This window comes from Tachypleus tridentatus, chromosome 2 (genome assembly GCF_004210375.1).
Source record: "Tachypleus tridentatus isolate NWPU-2018 chromosome 2, ASM421037v1, whole genome shotgun sequence".
NCBI lineage: Eukaryota > Metazoa > Arthropoda > Merostomata > Xiphosura > Limulidae > Tachypleus > Tachypleus tridentatus.
In genome coordinates, this window is record NC_134826.1 from 101,100,561 (window position 1) to 101,118,196 (window position 17,636).

General features: G+C 32.2%; 1 protein-coding gene across 1 annotated transcript in view; it reads left to right on the forward strand.

Moving 5' to 3' along the window:
• The first annotated feature begins 276 nt into the window (after positions 1–276).
• Positions 277–17,636, forward strand: part of LOC143245574 (uncharacterized) — a 57,093-nt gene continuing 39,733 nt past the window's right edge. Inside the window, exons 1-3 of the mRNA XM_076491933.1 lie at positions 277–414; positions 8,524–8,630; positions 11,499–11,605. Coding sequence (XP_076348048.1) covers positions 11,554–11,605 — 52 coding nt within the window. The 5' untranslated portion in view covers positions 277–414; positions 8,524–8,630; positions 11,499–11,553. The remainder of the gene's footprint in view (positions 415–8,523; positions 8,631–11,498; positions 11,606–17,636) is intronic.

Consider the following 17,636-nt stretch of genomic DNA (forward strand, 5'->3'; position numbering starts at 1 on the left):
GGTAAACATTGTTAAGCAATTGTGGTTTACTTTAGGTTTTAGAACATGCTGACACAATGTATTGCACAGAGATATTCTTAATGTTAAGAAAATAATTATTGTTTCTACTGTATTACCATCTTGTAGTGTGTTTGAAAACGTTAATGGCTCTTATCTCAGTAAAGTTGTTTGCCCTTTTTCCTTCCTTGACGATCAACTATTCATTATCACAACTGCCCAGCTTAATATAAATTGAATTGTGATATTACGCATGAGCCATCAACGTGAAACATTTGAAGACTTACCTCAAAAGCCAACTAACCGTTTATTTCAAACAAGTGTCTAATTTCATAACTTTCATGTGGTAAAAAACTATTTCAGAAGCTGAAAACGAGTGTGAAGAAGGACAATTAGCATTTTCCGTAACTGTAAATGGTACGTTTTTTATAAACTCAATTTTGCAATATTCGTTATATATTTAATATGTTTTAAGTTTAAAAACTGTGATATGTAAAATGCTAGTTCAATACTGCAATGAGAAGACGATAACTTCAGTTTGCACTGTGAATATCTGAATGCCTAGATTATCAAAAATATTGCTTAGTAATGACCAAAAATACAATACATGCCTTGTGCATTTTTATAAAAAATATAAATAGGACTATTTGAATAGAAAAGTGAATTTCGATCTTTTATGTTTTAAAAATCGTTGCTAAATAAATGTCAAACATAATTATCCAGTGACAATAAGGTAGAGAATTGTAGCTTCAGATATATTCCACAATGGGTTCAAAATGGGATTTATGGGAAACTGAGGGTTAAAGGTTTGTTGAGCATTTTGTTATGGTACAAGAACACGTGATCAGAACAAATTGCTGAAAGTATAAAACATTATTAAGCAAGGAAAGTTTATGTGACTAGTTTTTTTATGCTCACTTTTACTATAATTTTCCGTTATTCAAGAAATAAACCATAATATTAGGTATATAAAATATTTTTATTCATTGTGTTTTACTGAAAACAGCTTTCCATGACTGTTATAAAACAAGTTGTACGTCAAAAATTGTAGGTCCTGCAAATGTGTACATCCATAAAAGAAAAGGGCAATGATGGAAGACTGGAACGTATTGTTTTAGTAATTTCATACACAAAGGAAGTACACTAAGCGTTGTTATATCAACATTATTATTTTGCTGAATGATATATTTAAGTGTAACGATATGTTGAATGTAATTTCTATTATATAATATACCACTCAATAGCAACAGTTTTATCTTTTTGTTTGAGTTGAAATACTTTGTTGTTAATTTCATTATTTCAGTTTTTAAATAAATATTTTAATCATTAAACTGACAGACGTTTAGTTGACCCTAATAAAAATAAACTCAAGCAAATGCTTTAAATACTGATACAATATTTTATTTTAAGAAATAAAGTAACAGCATGCCATTTGTCTTTTACTTTTATGTGTGTATGCAGAAAATGTTGAATAACAATGTTCTTTTTACTACATATTTTCTCTGATCAGTTGTATGTAATATTTATTATGTAAGAAAGTACTGAATATACGCACGGGTTGCAATCGTAAAGAAATACAAATATAAGCTATGTACATAAAATAAATTTTAATTTTTCTTGTTTCTTATTACTTCTCGTTCTTTAGAGAGTTTTAAATGGGTTTCATTGAGTGTGAAAAATTATGTAAACAGGATTTGATTTCTTGTCAATTGCATAACCACCATCCTCTTTTTTCTTCGGTTTGGTCACCGTTACAGAGCATGCACATTGTCCACGCCGGTAAGTGTACAATGTAGTTGTAACTTCCTCAAGATATATGAACTTGTGATCTGTCGTACTAGGATAGTATGGGGTATATAATTTGTTTTGCTAATACTTCAGTGACAATAAAGGATACCATAAATGATTCAAATTTAGCAGAGGGACTTTACAGATGTAAGGGAAGAGTTCCTTTTTATTCTTACAAAGTAAACTTTCACATCTTCATTTCATTTATTTATTTTGTATAAAATGTCATGACAACCTAGGATCAAATATAATGCCAATCTTTAGAAATCTAATATTTGATGTTATTTAGGTGTCATCCTATGTGAAAATATTAATATCAAACCGATTTCTTTTGTAGAGAAAGTGTGTATAAAGTATTTTGAGATGGACATATTTTTAGATGCATTTTTTCAAATAAATAGAACAACTCGTAATCACAATTTATGTTTTAATAACAATAATCATTTGTTTGTTGATTATAAGATCAGAAAATGAGATGTTTGGGTGACAGAAGCAAAAACAAGATGTTATAATGACTGATCGAAGTTATTGTTTTGGTTGGTGTTGGGTACCATCAATAGTTCAGCAAAATAGAAAGCTTTGACAAAGTAATTAGTACGAGACAACAGAGTAATAATGAGTGTGAATAAAATCTGTGGAAAGCCAAATACTTTTCAGAATCAACCAATAAAAACTAAGAAGGCTAATCAAAGGGCAAAAGGATATACATATATAGTTACCATTTATCTTGAATTCACTTTACGCCCACGTAGCTAGTCTTGTCAGCTATCATTCAGAACGAGCGTATTCGGTGGTGGGGATTCGAGTTCGCGACCGTCATATTGCGAGTTGAACACCTTAACCATTAGACCCCTCGTGTGATCAGTATATGGAACAAAAACCCGTCACATTTTATGTGGCAGGATAATCCCATATCCTTTATCACGCTCTCGAGTGGCATAACGGTATACATAACTTATAAAGATACCCGTGATGGAAGAGCACAGATAGCCGATTGTGTAGCTTTGTGCTTAATTTCAAACAAACAAACCCTTCTGCCCGCCTTTATTTGCACATCATCTTGTAGACTGAACAAATACACACTAGAAATTAAGAATTGTTTGTGATCAACAGTTGTCAAACAAAACAATAGTGTGTTTGTAACTACTGCATACTTGATGCATTAATAGAGGTAATGGCATTTACAGAGTCTCGGATGAACAGGTCTTCTTTGCACGATTATTTGCTTCCTATTACTATGTGATAATATTTTTTCTGACTAATTGTGGAAGTGCTCTTGCGTAGTTTGACCTAAAAACAAAATTAATTGGTCACAATACATCAAAATTTCATTGAAATCTGTAAAAAATTTACCCACCATTCGTTTCTAGACAAATCAGATTACTAATTCTGGGGAAATTGAACGTCATTATTGTTTCTTTGATGCCTTCTTAAGTCAAAAATTACTACTAGAATTAGCTGAACCATATCGTAAACGTTGTTGTTTATGTTATCCAACATCATGTCTCTTGTTTGGTGAAATGTAATAAAAGTATACCTATTCCTTCGGAGTGCTTGACTTCAGTGATCAATAGTCCAAGTTTTATAAGCTTTGGCCCATGAAAATCTTATTAAATGTTATTCACATAGGTTGTAGCAATGAAGAACTGATTTTGTATGTCACTAAACTTAACATTCAGCAAAACGCGAATTTATATATTTTTGAACTTTATATAATAATATGGAAAGCTAAGTGAACATTAATGACATTCTAAAGAGATGAGGGTATGTTAGGAAATAATTTTATATTTCTAATTTACTGCGTTTCGTTTTTGATATAAAATTTACGTATTTATCATTTAAGTCTATTATTGTCAACAAATATAAGTTATTAAGATCTGTACATAGTCTAACTTCGATAACATGCAATGGCTTAGATATGTAAAGAAATAACAGTATTGTCCATCTTGTAATGTGGGTGTTGTTATTTAAATTTATTTAAGAGACAAATTCCTGCCATGATACATGGACGTGTGATCTGTCGTACTTCTAAATAGCTACACAACTGTCAGTGATATTTACGACTAACACCAGCCAAACATATGCATAAATTATAAGATACTGGATTACCAAGATTAAACAAAAGTTGATACAAGTCTAGTAGATTTCAGTTAGCGTACATTCTTATATACTTACAACTCAGTTAGACACTCCTACTGGCTTTCTTTGTTCATTAGTCATTTAACAGTCAGTGACCTCAACTTGAGAACCAACCCTTTCTATTGTCATGCGCCATTTGATTATAATATAAACAAGAACTGATAAATTTCATCTCGTGTTTATAACAAACAGTGCACTAACCGTTACTGGAAACGATTAGTTTGACATAGATACTGAGAAGTAGTTGGAGAATGTGTTAAACACTATGATAGTACATTATTTATCATTGAAAACAATATGCACCATAATAAGTAATATAACGGACATTTTGAAGATGATGATACACTCGTTAGTTCTATTAATATAACTGTTCATATAAATTCACTTAAAACTGTGTCAGATATTCACAAACATTATTAGTTTTATCTTCATAGACTACTGATCAAAGGTGTATGACTTGTATAGACCATAGTAGTTTTATTTCTAATATAATAATAAAGTTTTAGTTTTTTCACATTAAATGTTAACAAATTGATGTAAGATTTACAAAAAACTAGTAAAATTCAGATTGCGAAAAGAAATAAACAGTGACTGTGTTTTTATAGCAAAGCCCCATCGCACTATATGTTGCGTTTCCGAGAGGGAATTGAACCGCTAACTTTAGCATATAAATCCGTAAACTTACGGCTGTACTAGTGGGGGTGGGGGCGAAAAATAAACACAGACCAATGTTGATATCAGCTTCCCTTACGGTCAATGTACACTAAACTACGGAAAATTTCTTAAGTTATGGGAATGTTTAAACACACAGAAATAGTGATATTTCTTTACAAATCTTTCTTGATTGATCCTTCACCAAGATTTTCCAACAAGAAGAAACATAGGAGCATCTGTATTGTAAGTACCTTGTAACATACATCGTCATGGCCAGGTGGTTAAGGCATTCGACTCGTAATCTGAGGGTCGCGGTTTCGAATCCCCGTCGCACCAAACATGCTCACCCTTTCAGCCGTGAGGGCGTTATAACGTGAAGGTCAATCCCACTATTCGTTAGTAAAGGAGTAGCCTAAGAGTTGACGGTGGTTGGTGATTACTAGGTGCCTTCCCTCTAGTCTTACATTGCAAAATTAGGGACGGCTAGCGCAGATAGCCCTTGTGTAGCTTTGCGCGAAATAAAAACAAACAAACATACATCGTTGCTGATGAGACCTTTAACATTAAACCTAAACTTGTTTGGTCGGCTGTAAATGTAAGAAAGTATTGTCAGTCATTAACGTCACATCAGTTGTTAAGCTATTGAGCTTCAAATGTTACATTTCCAGCCAATCCCTGAGCTTTGCTACTCGACGAAAGGTTTCGCTCAATATTTACAAAAACGAAACATCAAATGTGATAAAAACATTAATGTGTTAGTGACACGATCCGCATATCAAAAGATATGTAATACAATTAAATATATAAATGAAAACAATAAACACAAGTTGACAAAAGGTGAAATTTATACGCATCCTATATGAGTATGGTAACACTGTGCACCTATGTAATACACATAAATTTATAAATAAAAAGTACAATAAAATGAAATATTTTGTCAAAAACACTTTTGTCGTTATGATAAACCAATACAGACATACAGTTACTAGATTCAAATCTTTAGAATATGTAATTAGATCTAGACAATAACATAATCACAAGCTGAGACACACGATGAGCTTTCTAGTCTATTGAACTAGCAGCACCAGCCTTTATAACACTGTCCGTCTATAGTAATACAGTTAAATATACCAATTAAAATTCTAAACACAAGTTGAAATTTGTATGCAATCCTACATAAGTACGATAATACTGTCTGCTCATAGAAACACTCTCCGCCTTTGTAAAACATATTAAGTATATGAATGAAAACTACAAACGTAATATTATAAAGGTTTAAGTCTGTATGCATTCCTATCTATAGAAACAAACACATACAGTATGCCTAGTGAGACCATCAACTTATATAACCTTTTTAACACATTCCACTTAGTAATATCATCCACCTGGGTAAAAGACATGTAATACAGTTAAATATATAAGTGAAACCACGAACATAAGTTGAAATATAAAAAGCCCTACAGTTACAGTGTCCACCTCATAGAAACTCAGTCCCCTTTTGTAAAGCGTATCTAATGTTTTATTTATTAACGGAAACTATAAACAAATGCTAGGCAAGTTAGACTGAATTATTAAGTTTAAAACTTTGCTTGCTACTATAAAACTGATGCCACGTTGTCACACTCTGGTGCTCTCCGCTAGTACAGCGGTAAGTCTACAGACTTACAACGCTAAAATCAGGGGTTCGATTCCACTTGGTGGGTTCAGCAGATAGACCGATGTGGCTTTGCTATAAGAAAACACACACACACTCTGGTGGTTCACTTGTAAACTATCTTCACGCTCATTGTACTTAGGTTCTCTGTGATGTCACTTCGTGATCCAAGAAATACACCCTCTGGCAGCAGACAACTCCTAACGGCAGCCTTGCAAAGCACTTTCTGATGACTAGCACTTAAATTACAGGCCTTTTACATAATACTAAACAGTTATATAAGTCAACGGTGTATATGTTACGTAAGAGTTGTGCAACCCTCAAGTACCATATGCTAACCTCCCCCAACATTCTTTAGGTGGTCAGGTGTGTGTGTGGAAACTATTCTTGTGTAATACGAAATATTTTTGCATGCTATGAATTGTCACGATATTCATCTTTTATGTACAGTGTTGTAGTAAATGAAAAAGATTAACTGAGGTGTAATTAATATAAGTAAAATAAATTAAATACTCAAAACCAATGAAATGTACAATACATTTTGCTATTAACACCATAAAGATCTGATATCCTTTCATGGCCTGGCATGGCCTAGCGCGTAAGGCGTGCGACTCGTAATCCGAGGGTCGCGGGTTCGCGCCCCCGTCGCGCTAAACATGCTCGCCCTCCCAGTTGTGGGGTGTATAATGTGACGGTCAATCCCACTTTCGTTGGTAAAAGAGTAGCCCAAGAGTTGGCGGTGGGTGGTGATGATTAGCTGCCTTCCCTTCTTACACTGCTAAATTAGGGACGGCTAGCACAGATAGCCCTCGAGTAGCTTTGTGCGAAATTCCAAAACAAACAAACAAACAATATCCTTTCATTGGTTTCATCTCTGTTAGAAAATTAATTTTTATTCTTTGCTCATTTCTTCATGTAATATGATAGCTGAATTTTTATAACTTACTATTTGTTTAAGATAATTTCCCTACCTTTTTTATCAGTTAATTAGGTGTCACCTTTATTTTGCTTAAACATTTAAGTATAGTTTTAAATATATATATATTTAGCCATTTCTACATTAAAATATTCCTAACACCTTTTCACATATACTTTCGCAATCACCTACATTGTACCAGAAATAAGACAATAAAAAAAGATTAACTGAGATCTAATTCATATAAGTAAAATAAATTAAGCACTCAAAACCAATAAAATGTGTTAGTTGTTTGTAGTTAAGCACAAGAGTGCCGACCACAAGTGTCAAAATCCGGTTTCTAGTGTTGTAAGTCCACCGACATGCCGTTGTCCCACTGGATGACAAAATTTGGGAAAGACCACATAAAATGCAATAATAACTATCAATATACAAAGAGCTGAAACCTCAGCAAAATTGCAAGCTTATTTACTTAGAATGAGATAATTAAATGCGAAAAAAAAGGTATTGTGAAAATTAAAAGTTATTGACATTATTTTAAATAGAAAGAAACATAAATAAACATGGGAATTTGGAAAGAAAGACTGTAAAAAAACTGGTTCAAACCTATAATTGCCGATATGTTAAAAGGTTGGTGTTGGTTGCAGTATGTTTAATGTCGTACGTATCACATACATACCAAAAAGCAAAGAATAATTGGATTAATGTTTCCATTAATCCCAGTAATTGCTATATGGAGTTTTTCTCTATGCATTTAGCGTTGAAAACGAATAATTCCAACTAATGTATTTAGCCAGTTGTTTATAATGAACATTGTAATAGACAAAAGCCTGAAACTACATCTTATGATTCAACATCTAGACCCTAGCTTGCATCTCCATATTACTTATTACTATTTGATTTATACCTATTAATTTTGATATTTTAACAAGATTAAGGTATTAAAAATCAACCCAATCAAAAATAGGTTTTACCATTAACAAAAATATTAATAATTTATTTGACTTTTAATGACTACCTTAAACTGATCAATGATAAGGTACTGTAGTAGACAAATAACTTTATAGGAAAGATTCTTTCAAATGTTTTCTTTGTACACAGTTAGCTGTATTTATGTTTAATAATTTCAACACCAAGTGTGCATTTGGGGCTGTTTATGTGCTGAAGAAAATAACCTTTGTGGACATAATAAAGCAGAGTTTTTGTTTATTCTATTCTATCCGTCCCTAATTTTTAATTCCTAGATTGCTTGGATACCAGCTAGTCAACAGCACTCATAATCAACTCACAGACTATTCATGTTTGACTAGACAGTGAGATTTGACCGTCATCTTTATAACGCACTCAAAAAGGGACCTCTCTTTTTTTTTTCTAGTGGTAATAGGACCTAAATAAGGACCGCAAAACCACAGTTTGGCACGCTGACCAGAGGACTACGTTCATCAAATAGTTTGTAGTGCTAAGAAAGAGTTCACAGAAGAGGTAGATAGTTTTTTTACGTAGAATCATTTAGCCTCTTTATTACATTTTTAAATCACGTTGCATGTGTTTATTAGTTCTCAGTAGTAACAGAATAAAAGATCTTACAAAAACTGATGCATGTAAAAAGTAATCATTACTCTGTGTAAATTAATTTACAGACAGATACTGGTGGTTTAACCCACGAGAACGGTTTACATCTCCTTATTGGAACATAATATATTTCTTCAAGGCATTACAATATGAACATATATTTTGTATACTACTTATAGTGCTTTAAGTATTTAGAGATATCAGTTAGGAAGTTTTCTTTTTTAGTTTAGAGGTGAAATTACAAAAAAATTATTTATTAGTGAAATCGTGAACTTATATATTTTATGTTTAAATCAAGGAATTTTCCTTTTCACGTCAAATATCTGGTCCAGTTAATTTGAATAACAACATATATGCATTAAACAATTTGTTCCTTTACGACTGTATCCATTCTTTAATGTCTTCCCCGCTAGTACAGCGGTAAGTATAGGGATTTACAAGGCTAAAATCAGGGGGGTCAATTCCTCTCGGTGGACTCAGCAGCTAGGCCGATGTAGCTTTGCAATTGGAAAGCACACCAACACACACCATTCTTTAGTGTTTCACGAAATTGCCGATTTTATTTGTAGACTTCTAAAGCTGCTAACTACAACTCATTCAGAAAGCCAACCACCCTGTTTAAAATGAAAAAAAGATAAAAATGTCTTAATTGGAGCTAAGCTTATATTTTACAAATATCAATCCTAAACTTTCTTGTTCTATTCTCTCCATAATACATAACAAAGAAATCAGAGGCCTAGCTTAATCTACTGATCCCGCAAATAATTTGAAAACTTCATTAAGATAACTTCTTAACCATCTTTCATTAAGAGAGAATAAGATATCGTAATCTATTCCCATAAGATAATCATTCCATTTCTGGAATCATTCTAGCAATCCTCCTCTGAACCCTCTTGAAAGCCAATATTTTTTTTTGGGTAAATGTAAACCGTCATTTGTATAAAGATATAATTTACTCTTTTGATTCGTAAGCAATCTCTATAAATCAATCCTAAGTTATATTAGCTATATTACTAGCAACAGAGCATCACTTTGATGGTTTGATTATTCGATTTATTCACAATTATACCAAAATTCTTTTTTTTTCAGTTGTCTTATTGAGTGGGTTTCTATTTATATGAAACGGGTGACCCAAACTATGATAACTCAGATGTTTTATTTGTACTTATGGTAATTAAAGTTCACTTGCATAATAATTGTTCCACTAACCAACTGATCTAAGTCATTTTGTAATATTTCAATATTGTCAAAACAATTGGAAATACCCAATGGTTTAATGTTGTAGGGAAACTTAACTGATTTCATAAATTTTCACTTATCAGTATCACCAATGAAAATGTCCCCAGTGGCACAGTGGACTTATACTGCTAGAAACTGGGTTTCGATACCCGTGATGGGTAGAGTACAGATAGCTCTTTGTGTAGTTTTGTTCATAATAACAAAACAAACAATTAATGTAAATAACCCAAACATTCTGAAAGTACTCCACTACTAACAAGTTTACAGATTGTCTGTACCCCATTGGACTACTTTTTGCTATTAGCGATCATACAGTTCCATTTGTTGTTGTTTTCCAAACCAATACGGAGCTGATGCAATTTTCTAAGGTAAGCGTTTGTGTGAAATCATATCAAAAACGTTTTGATATATAAGCACACCATATATATGCCCTTTTCATCATGTAATATCTCTAAGAAATGTTAACAAGTTTCGGTATTTCCTTTGTGAATCTAAATTTTGTTTTATATAGTATTACATTTTCCTAAATGATGTTGCATATCTTCTCTTGTGAGACTCAATATATTTTTGTCCATTAAAGAAGTAAATATACTTCCAGTATAATTCATATCAGTCCCTGTAAAAATAAGAGTAATATCAAATATTCTCTAATCTTTCGACACTTGACCATTTTCTGTCAACCTACTAAAAATTAAACAAAACATCTGGCGTGTTTGATTTTTGAACTCCTTTAGAACTCTTGAAAAAAAGATTGTCTACTTCTAGTACTTTAGCTATTTTCATTCTTTCACTTCTGTGTTTTCACTACAAAATGATTAATAATCATAATTCAGGTAGTTCTACTATTTTAATTACATGTTGAGAGTCAGTAATACTGTTAAATAATTTATATTTTAAAACAAGAAGAGTTAATAAAAGAGTAGCCCAAGAGCTGGCGGTGGTTGATGATAACTAGTTGCCTTCCCTCTAGTTTTACACTTCTAAATTAGGGACAACTAGCAAAAATAGCCCTTGTGTAGCTTTGCGCGAAATTAAAAACACAAATAAACAAAACAAGAAGAAGAGAGAACATTGTTAAGCTCAGCCATCTCATACAAAAAAGAAAACTCTTGGCAAGGACATTTTTAAGGCACCAGTCATCGTTTTAAAATATGTTTAAAAAGTATACATTTCTGATTTATATTTTCAAGTTAAATTTTTCTTAAAGATTTAAACAGTATAAAATTTGCACTACTGCATTTTTTTACAAAATTCAACGTTTAACTTGGTATTTTATTTTTGAAAGGTAAATGGTGGGCTTAATGATTTTAATATTCTAAGTTGTGTACAGTTCATTCGTTTGTTTTCAATCAAACAGTTTGTTTTAACAGCTCGAGTATAGAAAATTTACTTTACAGTTTTTTTCTTGGATATTGAAAGGTCTGCATCGACGTCTGTTTAATTGACTTGATTACTCCAGTCAATATAGAAAGATCTAAAGACACTACACATTTTGTTTTTGTTTGGAATTGTTGATTGATTATTTACTTTTGCAAATAGGTTACCGTGGATTACCGAAACATTTTAACACAACTCATAGGACGAAATCCATGAAATGGCTGTAAAAACACCATCATTTCTTTGGTTTTGGATCCACTTTTATTTAGGTAAGAAAAACTAATTTCTGTTGTTGTGTGTTGTATATCTTGAGCCAGTTATTTTCTAAACAGTGTACTTATTCCGAGTACTTTAGAAAGGTGGAAATTTCTTTTCGAGAGGCAAATTGGGAATGGTGGAGTAATCGAACGAGTAATATATATGAAAGAAGTTTAGTGACATCGTGAAGGTCATCTGGTTTTCAAACTAACAAATCTGTTGAAAACAACAGTGACCTTATGAAACATATAGATGATGACATACACATCCGACATATCTCTAACATTGTTAATCTTTCAGATATAACTCTCTCTGAAGCAAAACTATATCCCCTTGGTAATGCTCTTAGCTTCTGACCACATAACAGCTATATTAATAAGACAAACTGATTTTTGACCTTCATGAATTCTTTAAAAACTAAGATTTTGCGAATTTTTTTTCAGAACAAACCTCAACCAGCTGAAAATCAACATACACTGAACTTTAACGAAAAGGTTTGGTGGACATCTCCACATTTAGAGAGTTATATTAAAGCTGTAGAAAGTGACATAATACAGATCTTAAAATCTTCCAAGCAATGCCATAATAATATTAACCGAAAAGAAAGAAGTTATTTAAACCATCTTAAATCGAACAACGATATCACAATAAAACCAGTAGACAAGGGTGGAGCTATCGTTATTTTTAACAAAGACGACAATATCATGGAAGGCAACCGGCACCTAGAGGACATTAATTTATATTAAAAAAAACTTTCACATGGTCCTACAACTCAGTTTATTAATACCATAATTGATAAGCTTAAAGAACTTATCCACAACAATAAAATTAACAAAGAAACCTTTCAGTATTTGACACCCAGACAAACTTTCCTTGGTAAATTTCATCTCCTACCCAAAACACACAAACCAAACAACCCTGGCTGACCCATAATTTCTAATATAAACATGGCTACTGAAAAGCTATTCGCTTTTGTTGACCAACACATAAAATGTATTCCATGTACCTTTCCTTCTTATGTAAAGGACACTACCCACTTTCTTAACACCATAAAATACATTAAACAGTCTTCTTTGCACGATGGATGTTTCGTTCTAGGCCGGCATGGCCAAGCGCGTAAGGCGTGCGACTCGTAATCCGGGGTTCGCGCCCGCATCGCGCCAAACAGGCTCGCCCTCCCAGCCGTGGGGCGTTATTATGTGACGGTCAATCCCACTATTCGTTGGTAAAAGAGTAGCCCAAGAGTTGGCGGTGGGTGGTGATGACTAGCTGCCTTCCCTCTAGTCTTACACTGCTAAATTAGGGATGGCTAGCACAGATAGCCCTCGAGTAGCTTTGTGCGAAATTCCACAACAAACAAACAAACGAACAAAAATGTTTCGTTCTTTTACGCCAATATTCCATATGATGAAGTACTAGAAAATCTAAAGTCCGCATTAAACATTTCTAACCTATCAGAACCTGAAGCAATTGCTGATCTTGCCAAATACTTTAAACAGATATTTTCTTAAGTTCCAGTTGTCTCCTTCCAAAAAAGCATAACTCTAAAAGATATCCTTGTTCCCACAAAAGTAAATGATGTCCCATCAGTAAATGGTTGTCGTCCATGCAATAAAGCTCGTATCAAACCTGCACGTTCAAAGAAACTGGTGACTCATTTTCTGGCAAGCACAATCAAAGAAATTTTAAATTATCCAAAAAAAATCACTTGTGAAACAAAAAACATCATTTATTTCATACAATATAAAAAAATGAAATCACCAATATGTAGGACATACACTAACAACTTGTTAAAGAACATTTCAACAGCCATAAATTTTCTATTAACACCAAAAAGATCTGATCTCCTTTCATTGGTTTCATCTCTGTTAGAAAATTAATTTTTATTCTTTGCTCATTTTTTTCATGTAATGTGATAGCTGAATTTCCTATAACATACTATTTGTTTAAGATCATTTCCATACCTTTTTTTTATCAGTTAATTAGGTGTCACCTTTATTTTGCTTAAACACTTAAGTATAGTTTTAAATACACATACATTTAGCCATTTCTAAATTAAAATCTAACACCTTTTTACATACAGTCTCGCAATCACCTACATTGTACCAGAAATAAAACACTTCCAATAGCGCATAAAGAAATAGATAATTCTTGGAAAGCCGGATGACCTTTATGATGTCACTAAATTCTATTTATATTTAACCTCTAATTCGATCATACCACCTCTCCCAATTTACCCCTGAAGAACAAGGGTCCTTCTTTCGATATCGCTCGGATTATAGGATTTTAATTTCTATAAAAACGTCTTGAACCTACGTGTTTTTCTAACATCATGAATTATAATATGTAACAATATTCAGGCGTTTCACTGAGAAATGGAACAACACAAATACAAGTTGTTAACTGTTCATCAATAAGGAAATTTCTAAAGATGAAATTTATTTATTTTAAACACCTTTCAAGGTGTGAAAATTTTTTTCCGTATTTGTGTAACTGAACATCTTATTGAGCATTTGATTTATAATATTTTCTGCACATTTAGTTTTGAAAATACTGCCATAAAATAATAAATGTAAGCTATATGATGTGTTGCATATTGATCTTGATTCCATGTTGATTTAGAAAGTGTTGTTTGTTGTACACGAGCTTAGTGAAGTTGGTATGCTTATTTTCTCGGTGTCGTTTCTCCGCAGCCTTATATGCGACATCGTCTTTCTAGAACCCTTTAGGAAGAACACTAAAATCGTAGTAGGGGTAGTGGGTCCTGACTTACAGATATGACATTTTGGTCTTTAGTCTTTCTGTTGAAATAATCACTGACAATATTGACTTACTTTTAATAAACGTTGTTATCAACATTTACCATTGGTCAACCATATTATCGTTTGATAGTACATTCATGACACTAATGTTGTATTAAAAGTACATATATGCTTTACTATTCGCTGATAAAAATAATATTTTGTATTATTGAAATTCGGTCCTGTACTGAAAATTACTTTAGTAAAAGCTCTGTAAAGAAATAAGGTTGAATTAACCTTCAGAACAAGAATATTCTACATGTAATTATTTAGTGGAAAAGTAAATAAAGTATAATGTTATTCTCATCAGCCTCTGATTAATTTTGACATTGCTGCTAGATATAATGACATAATTATTCAACTAATAAAGAACATAATTATATGGAAAAATATGTAAGACACACTGAAAATTGCGTCGCATTAACTTACACAATAATAAAAATACTAGAAACTTATATTTGCACTTATGTAACAGTTATAGCTATTTTTTACAATTGTACATTACATAAAACGTCTACTTATAGCACATGATTACGTTATGTCTTTTCTCTTTAGAGGTTTGGTATGTTGAAAATCTTCCACTCATAATAAATATTTCTGTGATTTTCTAAATCTATGTGATGTTCCGTGTTTGTTATATTGTTCGATTAATTACATATACATAGGAGTATAGATTTATTCACAAACAATTATTTTATTTATGTAAATTACACAACCTCTAAAAATATTCTGTATGATCAAACTATATTCTTTTCCCTATTTATTCTGTTTCCATAACAAATTCGATTCCCCTCGGTGGGCTCAGCAGATAGTTCAAAGTGGCTTTCTTCCATAATAAAAAAAGTTTTATAATACCTCATAATGAATTAAACAAGTACAATATATTATTCAGACATCAAATCATTTTTTTAATATAGGCTTTCGAAAGTTGAAACCACAAGAAATTCACTACATAATAACTTGTGACTAAAAAAGAACATATTTTGTATAAGATAAATAATTTTCTGACCTAGGGAAAATGATAAATATTTTCTGCCAGTTTACTTGAATTTTAATTTACACAGGACTACGTATTTTTTCAGTTACTATATTTATGTAAATTATACATAACCCTTAAAAAGCATCTTTATGCCTAAAGCAAGTTTTTATTAATTTTTCCATGTCTTTAAATGGTGCTTTTGGACCCGGCATGGTCAAGCGTGTTAAGGCGTTCGACTCGTAATACGAGGTGGCGGGTTTGAATCCCCGTCGCACCAAACATGCTCGCCCTCCCAGCCGTTGGGGCGTTATAATGTTACGATAAATCCCACTATTCGTTGGTAAAAGAGTAGCCTCAGAGTTGGCGGTGAGTGGTGATGACTAGCTGCCTTCCCTCTAATCTTACACTGCAAAATTAGGAATGGCTAGCGCAGATAGCCTTGGAGTAGCTTTGCGCGAAATTCAAAAACAAACAACCAAACAAATGGTGCTTTTCGTTTTAGAATTGCTTGTCGGTTGTATTGTTGGTTTCGGGGATCAACCAGTTCTGAAAGAAGTTAATCCAGAAAAGAAACTTATTTAATAAAGGAAACATCTTTTGTATCCAGAAAATATCATTTCACAACGTGCTTTCCATGTGTATGTAATAAGGTGTCTTAATGTCAAGATCACACATGCTACATGTAAATGATCTTTGTTCGTATTATAATTTATCTCGGACAAGTCTCCGATTTATTATGTTATGTATTACGATTTCAAATAGCGCGAAATTTAAATTTTAATTCAGGAGTTAATTTAATGTCAAAATTTGTGATATTTGCCAACAAGATTGTTACATACAATTTTCTTTATTAACATGAATGTATTTTAATATACAAACAGCCACACAATTTCCAATAACGGCTATTACAAATAAAAATTTATATATAAAAGTTTTATAAACTTACGAACAACACTGAGTCTTCTGTCTGGTCTGAGACTGAATATTTTATTGACGGTTCACGAGGAACGAATTATATGTTGATAGTGTTAGATTTCATTTAATGACTAGCTTCATACCGTTTAAAGCTGACTTTTCTCTAACGAACATATTTAATGAACTCGAAGAAATACTAATGTCCGAAGTTAATTTATTGAGTTGAACTGTTTCTAATGTTTGAAATCTATAAACGTTCCTGGTCAAATTTCTGTAGTTTTCCGATTAATAAGTGTGTATAGTTTCCAAGGTTTATAGTATACTGACTGTAGCGACCCAATAATATTATAGTGACTCGTCGTGTGTTTCGACGACTAACTTTTATACTCATTAAATAAGTTTCTCGAAAATTCAGTTAGCAACAATACCGGTATTTTACATACATACATCGCATTTTATTGATTCTTATGTTCGAATATTTTCTACAAATTTAGAGAACAAGCGAGACTTTTGCAATGCACATTTAACATTATACATGAAATGCATTTCTAAATATATATTAAACTGAAATAAACATAGATATTAAAATAAATATGTAATTTTAAATCCGTTACACCTTGAACTTGGTAAAAATAATTTTACCATGAATTTTTTGAGTTGAATGTCTGTGCCTAAAGTAGTAAGTACAAAACAAAACTGTTTCAAGTTTTTAACAGCTTGTATTGGAATAAAATGTTCAGATCTTTTGGGACATTTCACTTCCAGTATTCCATTATTTCCTATTTGTCCGTCTGATGGTGCACAAATAAACCTAAAACTGAGATCGACAAATAAAATAGTACTCCTGTTTCTTGTTCATAATCTGTTTTAGCAAGGACTTTGTTAAGTAACTGTTTTACTGGGTTTTTACAGCAAGTTGTTTCCTCATTTTACGAATAGATCGAAATTATGGTGCCGTAATTCGTTTGTTTCTTTCCAAAATTTATAATTCATTTCTATTCTGATCACGTGTATGCTTTTTTAACTTATTTAATCTTTTTTCAGTTACTTATAGCTTTATCAAAATTTCCTGACTAGCTCTTTATCATTCAAATTTAGTTGTAAAAGCTGGTCATCATTATGTTTGTTTCCTTCCGACTTCGAATTTTCTTCAGTTTATCTCAGACGGCTTTTTTCTTTACCCTGGGTAGTCATTTTCTACATTTAATTACTTTTTTGTCGTCGTTCGACATATTTTCTTCACAATTAAAGAAGGGCTTTTTGATGTTATATGCTTCCACACTTTCTGGTGTTACGCTGGTCCATAATGATACGATAACCCGGATGATTGACAACGATGATGACAAG